The sequence below is a fragment of the Lytechinus variegatus genome, chromosome 10, assembly GCF_018143015.1.
Source record: "Lytechinus variegatus isolate NC3 chromosome 10, Lvar_3.0, whole genome shotgun sequence".
In the NCBI taxonomy this organism is placed as follows: Eukaryota; Metazoa; Echinodermata; class Echinoidea; order Temnopleuroida; family Toxopneustidae; genus Lytechinus; species Lytechinus variegatus.
Genome location: NC_054749.1, coordinates 34,588,754 through 34,597,064, shown reverse-complemented (window position 1 = coordinate 34,597,064; position 8,311 = coordinate 34,588,754). Strand labels below are relative to the sequence as shown.

Here is an 8,311-nt window from a genome sequence, read left to right as displayed (position 1 = left end):
ATTAATTTTTTTATTTACTCAAGTTCACTTTTAGAAACCGAAAAGTGTCACTTTTCCTGCCTTAAATCTATGAAGCATAATAAGGTGATAAAATAATCCCCCCCCCCATAAAAAAAAACTACCCAATATTAAAAAAAAAAAGGATAGACAGTACATAACACAGAAGCAATGAGAAGTCTTAACCAAAATCATGTTTCCCAAGTTCAAACAGATCCGCAGCGCTGAAGTGAATAGTCCCGTACAAGCAAACTTGTGTCCTGACGACGGTTGCCAAAACTTGAAGTTAGTTGAACTTGACAAAAATGGCAATCTAGATCTACATTAAAGTTTAAGAATTTTCATTACCTTAATGTTACAAACTCAATCGTATTTCAGCCCACGAATTTGTGGCATTGATCCTTAGCAATTCACGTAGGAAGTCATGATTTCGTCTACCCAATTTCTGTCAATAACAAGTGATGTAGAATCTCGTTTCGTTTATAATCGAGTTCAAAATGGGCGCTATATATGGGATGACCGATGACCTGGCGCAGACTGCTTTGTTTTTTATTGAGAGAGTTCAAGAGTCATCAATCAGACTGACTGTCTTACTCCGCGCACAAAATTCAAGACTTCCTTTATATTCTTTCACAAAGAATTTCCCATTTATTTGGTCTTCTACCTTATTAAATTGGATTGTGAGAGGGAAACAAAATCTGAAAATGCCACATCTACGTTAGATATGAAATGCTTAATTTTCCGGTATGACTGTTCAATTTTTTTAATGTTTGTTCATGATAAATTGTAGCAATTAATTTTATCGGCGTATAAAATAAGTATAACCAACTGGATGAAGGGGAGGCATATAGCTGTATACTCGGTTGACTCGATTAAACATAGATCTACATCCCTCCTCAATAGGTACTCCGTCTCATACCCTTCCTGAAACTGAAAAAAATATAGATGTGGATTTGATTTTATTGATTAAAAGTAGCATAGCAGGCCGCGAGGCATAATAAGAAAAATGTCTTAAAATCAGTGGCAGCACCAAGATTTTTTGAATGGGGGGGGGGGGTGTGCGAAAGAATTTTTTTTTTGGGGGGGGGGCAGAATTAGGCACCGCAAGCATTTTTTCTGGGTTCGGGGTTAATCTCGAAAGCGAGGGAACAAAGCAACCAAGCTATAGTCCATCATGGGGCATTTTTGCATTTGAAAAACTGTTCGAAGGATCCGATCGTGCACATCGTGAATTTTTGAAAATTTTCAGTAAAAACGGGAAGTTGTCTAAATCTTTGGTTAACGTGACCCCCACCCCCTTGAATACATTTATTTTTGCTTGTTTTTACCATTTTTTTTTACAGTTTATAAAAATATTTTATTCGGGGGGGGTAGGGGGGCTACATTCTTGAATGGGGAGGCAAATGCTGCCCTTGGCGCCGCCACGGAATAAAAGCCGTGGGTGGGGGAAGCGTAAACAAATTATTATGGCAACCCAATTTTCTGTTTCCTCCTTTTCCTTTTTCCCTTACAACCTTTTTTTGCCCCCACCCCCCGTGATCTATATGTCTGTAAAATATAGCACAATCATCCCCTCAGGTAGGCCTACATGGACAGTTTCGTACATATGGGGAGATTTTTTGCTCCTTTGATCTGAACCCCCCCCCCCCCCAAGAATAAATAAAAAAAATTAAAAAATAACAATGAAAACAAAATTATGAAGAAAACATACAAACCACTTGCTTCTCTGCATTTTCCTGTTGGATTTCCTATTAAGATCTGTCAGAAATTAGAGGATCATCTGTTGAAAAGGGGGCTCATTCGTCGAAACTGGCAAAAAGTAAAAATAATGGTTGAAGGCCTCCACTTCCAGATTCATGACTGAAACATGGGCTTTTCATCAGAAGCGTTGTTTCAAAATACAAAATTTTGAGGATTGGTTTTTTAAAAAAATCTAAAAAGTTGCAAACAAGCAAGGCGAACAAGTCAAAATGTTGTCCGTTATTTTTACATAAAAACAAACAATTTTTCTGATAGTGTTATCATATTTTCAGTCTTAATTTATTTTTCATGGTCTTGGAAATTTTGGGTTGGTCCACGGTCGCAATTGTACGGCAGTGCTTTCAATTTCATTTCATTTTCTAATTAAAATTCATCATTGCATTTAAAATTTTAACTATTTTGAATTCTTTTTCGATTCAAATCAAGGTCCTGCACACCCCCACAACGATCATGTACTCCCGTCATGCCCCTGGAAGTCGATTGCTCCACAGATCTAGAGGATGGTGAATTGAGGTAACTTAAAAAATGTATTATCAAGAATCTCAGTGAATTTATTGATAACTATGTCTATCCTCTTTTCATGGAAAACATGAAAACTGAATGTTTCGAATGCACTACTTGTATTCCGAATTAAAAGTATTTTCCTATTCCAATACCATCCTGAAATTTATGCGATTGGATACAGAATGTGTACATATAATCAGGGGCTTAAGCATGATTTAGTCGGAACACACAGTGACCCAAAATTGACCAGAAAAGTACGTGGTAGGTATGTACCACTGGCAATTAAAAAATAGGGGGTCGGACCGCAGAGCAGCTCGTCAGGAAAGTACTTGTCCATGGAACTTGTTTTAGAATGTTTCCAAAAGAGAGTCCTTGGTACTTATTTATTATTAAAAATGGACTGGCATTAATAAACATGACAAGTTATGAGGAAATATTTGTTAGGATTTCAATTAATTACATTTTTCCATTATGACATATGCATGTTGCATTTCTAATTACCAGCCAATATACATTACTATTCTTTACTCTACTCAGCTACCAGCAAAAGAATGTCCAATCTGCAAATTTTGCATTCCTAGACTCAACCGTCAACCATCAACCATCAACCTCTGGAGCAAGGTATTTTTAAAAGGAATACGAACTCCTATTCATTACATATATGTTCAATTAATTGAGAGATGAAAATTAACTTTTTATATCACTTACTTAAAATTTGTTCATTTTATTTCAATATTTGATTTACTCATTCCTTCTTTTTTTCTTGATGGGGGAGGGGGTACTATGGCACACTTTTTATTCATGAAAACATTAGAATTAATCTGATGAATCTATATTTTTTCTTTCCATAATGATACAGGAATGGATGTAGAATAATAAATGCTCAATTTCTAACCATCAACCATTCATGACTATTCCTTACTCAGCTACCACCAACAGACCGTCCAATCTACGAATTTGGCTTCAAAAGACTCAACCGTCAACCATAAACCATCAACGTCTGGAACAAGGTATTTATCTGACAGGATTAAGGATTCCTATTCATTGATCTATTAAATATATATTCACTAAGCAGAGATGAAAATTAACTTTTATATCACTTACTTGAAACTTGTCAATTTTAGTTCAATATCTGATTTACTCATTCTTTGTTTCTTGATTTAGTTTTGTGTGTGTGTGGGGGGTGTATGTGAATCAGTTTCAACACTTTTTATGCATGAAAACATTTTTCTTTCCATAAAGATATAGGAATGCATGCAGAAATAACATGTTAATAAATGCTCAATTTCTAACCATCAACCATACATTACTATTCCTTACTCAGCTACCACCAACAGACCGTCCAACCTACGAATTTGGCTTCCCATGACTCAACCACCAACCATCAACCATCAACCTCCGGAACAAGGTATTTATCTAAAAGGATTAAGGATTCCTATTCTGATCTATCAAATATATTCAATAAGCAGAGATGAAAATTAACTTTTTGTATCACTTACTTGAAATTTGTTCATTTTATTTCAATATTTGATTTACTCATTCCTTCTTTCTATCTTGATGGGGGGGGGATGTGAACCAATGTCCAAACTATGGAACACTTTTTATGCATGAAAACATTAGAATTAACCAGATGAATATATTTTTTTTTCTTTCCATAATGATATAGGAATGCATGTAGAAATAACATGTTAATAAATGCTCAATTTCTAACCATCAACCATACATTACTATTCCTTACTCAGCTACCACCAACAGACCGTCCAACCTACGAATTTGGCTTCCCATGACTTAACCGTCCACCATCAACCATCAACCTCCGGAACAAGGTATTTATCTAAAAGGATTAAGGATTCCTATTCTGATCTATCAAATATATTCAATAAGCAGAGATGAAAATTAACTTTTTGTATCACTTACTTGAAATTTGTTCATTTTATTTCAATATTTGATTTACTCATTCCTTCTTTCTATCTTGATGGGGGGGATGTGAACCAATGTCCAAACTATGGAACACTTTTTATGCATGAAAACATTAGAATTAACCAGATGAATATATTTTTTTTTCTTTCCATAATGATATAGGAATGCATGTAGAAATAACATGTTAATAAATGCTCAATTTCTAACCATTAGCCATACACTACTATTCCTTACTCAGCTACCACCAACAGACCGTCCAACCTACGAATTTGCTTCCCATGACTTAACCGTCCACCATCAACCATCAACCTCCGGAACAAGGTATTTATCTAAAAGGATTAAGGTTCATTAATCTATTAAATATATTCAATAAGCAGAGATGAAAATTAACTTTTTGTATCACTTACTTGAAATTTTTTCATTTTATTTCAATATTTGATTTACTCATTCCTTCTTTCTATCTTGATGGGGGGGGGGGGGGTATGTGAACCAATGTCCAAACTATGGAACACTTTTTATGCATGAAAACATTAGAATTAATCAGATGAATCTATTTTTTTTTTCTTTCCATAATGATATAGGAATGCATGTAGAAATAACATGTTAATTAATGCTCAATTTCTAACCATCAGCCATACACTACTATTCCTTACTCAGCAAACAGCAACAGAATGTCCCATCTTCCCTAACCGACTTAACACCGTCAACCTCTGGAACAAGGTATTTATTCATTTCAAATTTGTTTCATACATTTTATTCAATATATTAAGTGAGCTGTGATGGCAATTAAAGGAAAATCTAACCTTGTCTGAAAGCAGAAAAATCAAACAATCAGATAAACTAAAGTTAGAATTAAAATGTTAATTGAAAATGTTCAAATTAATCACTTAAACAGTTTCAAGTTATTTCAATGGCTAGGCAAAACAAAGTAAATGGGGAGGGATGGAGATTCCTAAGCCTGACTCATGCACCGTTCATCAACTGTCACCTTTTTCATCTGCTAAAAACTACCTGAAGCAAATATGAATAAAGGATAGTTAATGAATATTACATCCTCTTACAATGTTCATAACCAATCCAAGTTGATCAAACAATAGTTTACCAGAGTAATGGCAAACATTTTAATTTAATTTTGAATGAAACTCAGGTCATCACATTTATTAAAAAAAAACAATTGCTACAAAGCTTGTAATATTCAGAAATTTTAATATGAATTCAACATTTACAAACCAGAATTCAAATAGTTGGTATGTAAATAAAATCATTATCCGATCTTGGAATCCCTTAATTTGATTGGCTGTAGGTTTTTACCATGGTAGTTACCATTCAACAGTTCCATGGTTGTAGATAATATATATTATAACATATGCATAAACAAAATATAATCTAATGCTATTTCAATTTATCTTGAATTCATCTTCATCAAAATAAAAATAAATTGCAGGAATTCTATTCCTGAATTTACCCTATTTACTCTTTAAACAACTTATATTGGACTCTTCATTCAAAAAGGGAGACTTCAATTCCACCTATTCTTCCAAGAAAAATTTCCAAGCCTACTGGACCTGGATCTACTCTGCAACCAACAAACCCCTCAAGGTATTGTAATTTTATTCAAATAATTTAAAGTCCATCATATAAATTCATTGATTTTGAAAACTTTTTCATGTGAATTTGCCTTCTTGCAAATTTATGACAAAATTCTTGTGACAATTTAGATAGTGGAAAATACATGTACATTCATAAACACATAAAGAAATTCATTATTAGCCCAATTCTATGAAAAAAATGTGATACATACAATGAATTACACATGAATAAAATAAACAATATGAAATATATTTAAAAAAAAAATAATCAAATACTTAACAAAATGAAACATAACTGTAACTAATAATTGACCGATGCACCACTGTACTTCAAATGCTAGCATCTTCTTTATTCAACAATGAAATAGTATAGGGAAACTATTTTTTTTTTGAATTGGGTTGTGATTGAAATACATGCTCCATAGCACAAAGGACAGAGATCTTGGGTTACATATTGTTTAAATAGTCCAGGATATATTGGGATGAGAACTTGAAAGCCCAAAACCTTGTAGGAAAAACACATTAAATGTTTTTATTCTAATTAAATTATAGGAATACAGAAACCAAACCATCTGCCAAGAGAAGCTTGCACTATCTAGAACAGCTGGAACCAAACACAAAGAAAAAAAGTCTCAGTCCAGCACAAGAAGTAATGATTGAATTGGCAAGAGAAGAGCATGCATGGCTCAAACGTGAGCATGAATTAAGAGTTGAAATCCTTCAGCTAGAAATACGAACTGCACAATACAAGGAGAGGAAGCTCGTAGATCACTTAACAAAGTCAATGCTAATTTGAATTCAGATCCCTAAACTATCTATTTCATATATTACAAATTAATAATAATTTTTAACAATATGAATATGTGTATTTAACTGTGCATGCCATAACATTCTTAACTACAAGTCTACTACTGCTACTTCTGTTCAATGAATCTTTGTTTAAGATTGAAGTTAACTAGAGTATAATTATTTTTTTCATTCTCATCTACAATGAATGAAGTAGAGGAAGTGTCTGATTCCAGAGAGCCTCTGGTCTCTTCTCATGATACACAATAGCAATGCAACCATGACCTAATAGTTGTTCTTATCTACTTTTTGCAATTTCAATAGAGTAAATTGTATGAGCAGCATTTATCTATATTTATCAATTGACTAATGTTTGTGTATTGAATTTGTATATACCGCATCGGACGAATGAAATATAATATATTCTATACAACAATGAAATACATAGTTTACTCATTGCAATTTGAACTCTATAGAGTATATCATATGCGTAGGAATAATCTATATTTCTCAAATGATGGTTGTATATTGAAATTGTATAAATAACATTGATGGAATGGAATATGATATACACTTTTTTGTTCACATGGTTATTCTTTGCAATTAGAACACAAAAGTATTTGCAGAAATAATATATATTTACTGAATGATAAATATTTGTATTGAATTTGTATATACTGCACTGGAAGAATGAAATGTAATACATTCTACACAACAATAACATAAATAGTTACTCATTGCAATTTGAACTCTAGAGTTTATCATATGAGAAGGAATAATCTGTATTTCTCAATAATTGTTTGTGTATTGAATTTGTATATATCACATCGGGTATGAGCAGAAATAATATTTATTTATTGAATGATAAATCTTTGGAGTGAATTTGTATATTCAACATTGGAAGATTGAAATATAGTATATTCTATACAACAATAAAATACACTACTTTGTTCATAACTACTCATTGCAATTGAACTCAAAAGTTAATAATATGAGTACAAATAATCTACATTTTTCAAATGATAAATGTTTGTGTATTAAATTTGCACATCGGAAGAATGGTATATGATATATACTTTTTGTTCACATAGTTACTCTTTGCAATTTGAACATGAGAGTATGAGCAGAAATAATCTATATTCATCTATATTTGTATTGAGTTTGTATATACCGTATTGGAAAAATAAAATATATGTATATATCAGATTGAAGGAATGAAATTTATATTCTATATGACAAAATAAACAAATTTGTTCACATATTTATGCAAGCTATGTTTCCATTCTTTAAATTTCATATATTGGTGACTACAAATAAATCTGCTAAATTCAATAACTTGACCAGAAATCTCTTTTATAGTAAAAAAATGTTTAAAAGATGAAAATATTACATCTTTTGCGTGTTTTATTCTGGAAAAAATTCAATTTGAGCAATTATCATATGTTATGGAATAGGCTTCATCAACATGCTTGAAGAAATCAGGATAAACACACAATAGATTGATATCCACTACTTGTCGTAAACTAGTCAAAGACCTCGTAAAGTATAGAAAAAGGCTATTGTAGGCAATGGTGACAAGGCAAAATTATCAGTCACCGTTTGCTCGAATCATTCAAGATGGTTTTGAAACTAAAGCAAAAAGGAAAGTTACATTCAAGAGTTTACATCATTGAAAGAAGACTGAAAAACCCCAACAATTCTATGAATGCTACGGCTAACCAGGTGTGCTTGGTGTACATATGAGATATGTTTAC

At 32.4% G+C, this 8,311-nt stretch overlaps 1 protein-coding gene and 1 long non-coding RNA gene across 2 annotated transcripts; both read left to right on the top strand.

Annotated features, from left to right (window-relative positions):
• The first annotated feature begins 2,184 nt into the window (after positions 1-2,184).
• On the top strand, positions 2,185-3,253 carry LOC121423246. The gene is made up of 3 exons (XR_005971250.1): positions 2,185-2,271; positions 2,800-2,883; positions 3,189-3,253. It is a non-coding gene; the product is annotated as an uncharacterized LOC121423246 (long non-coding RNA).
• Positions 3,254-4,363: 1,110 nt separating this feature from the next.
• LOC121423215 lies at positions 4,364-6,567 on the top strand. Its single transcript, XM_041618535.1, has 4 exons — positions 4,364-4,503; positions 4,840-4,902; positions 5,695-5,781; positions 6,324-6,567. Exons 1-4 carry the CDS (start codon positions 4,364-4,366, stop codon positions 6,565-6,567), a joined length of 534 nt encoding a protein of 177 aa, XP_041474469.1.
• Positions 6,568-8,311: the final 1,744 nt, after the last annotated feature.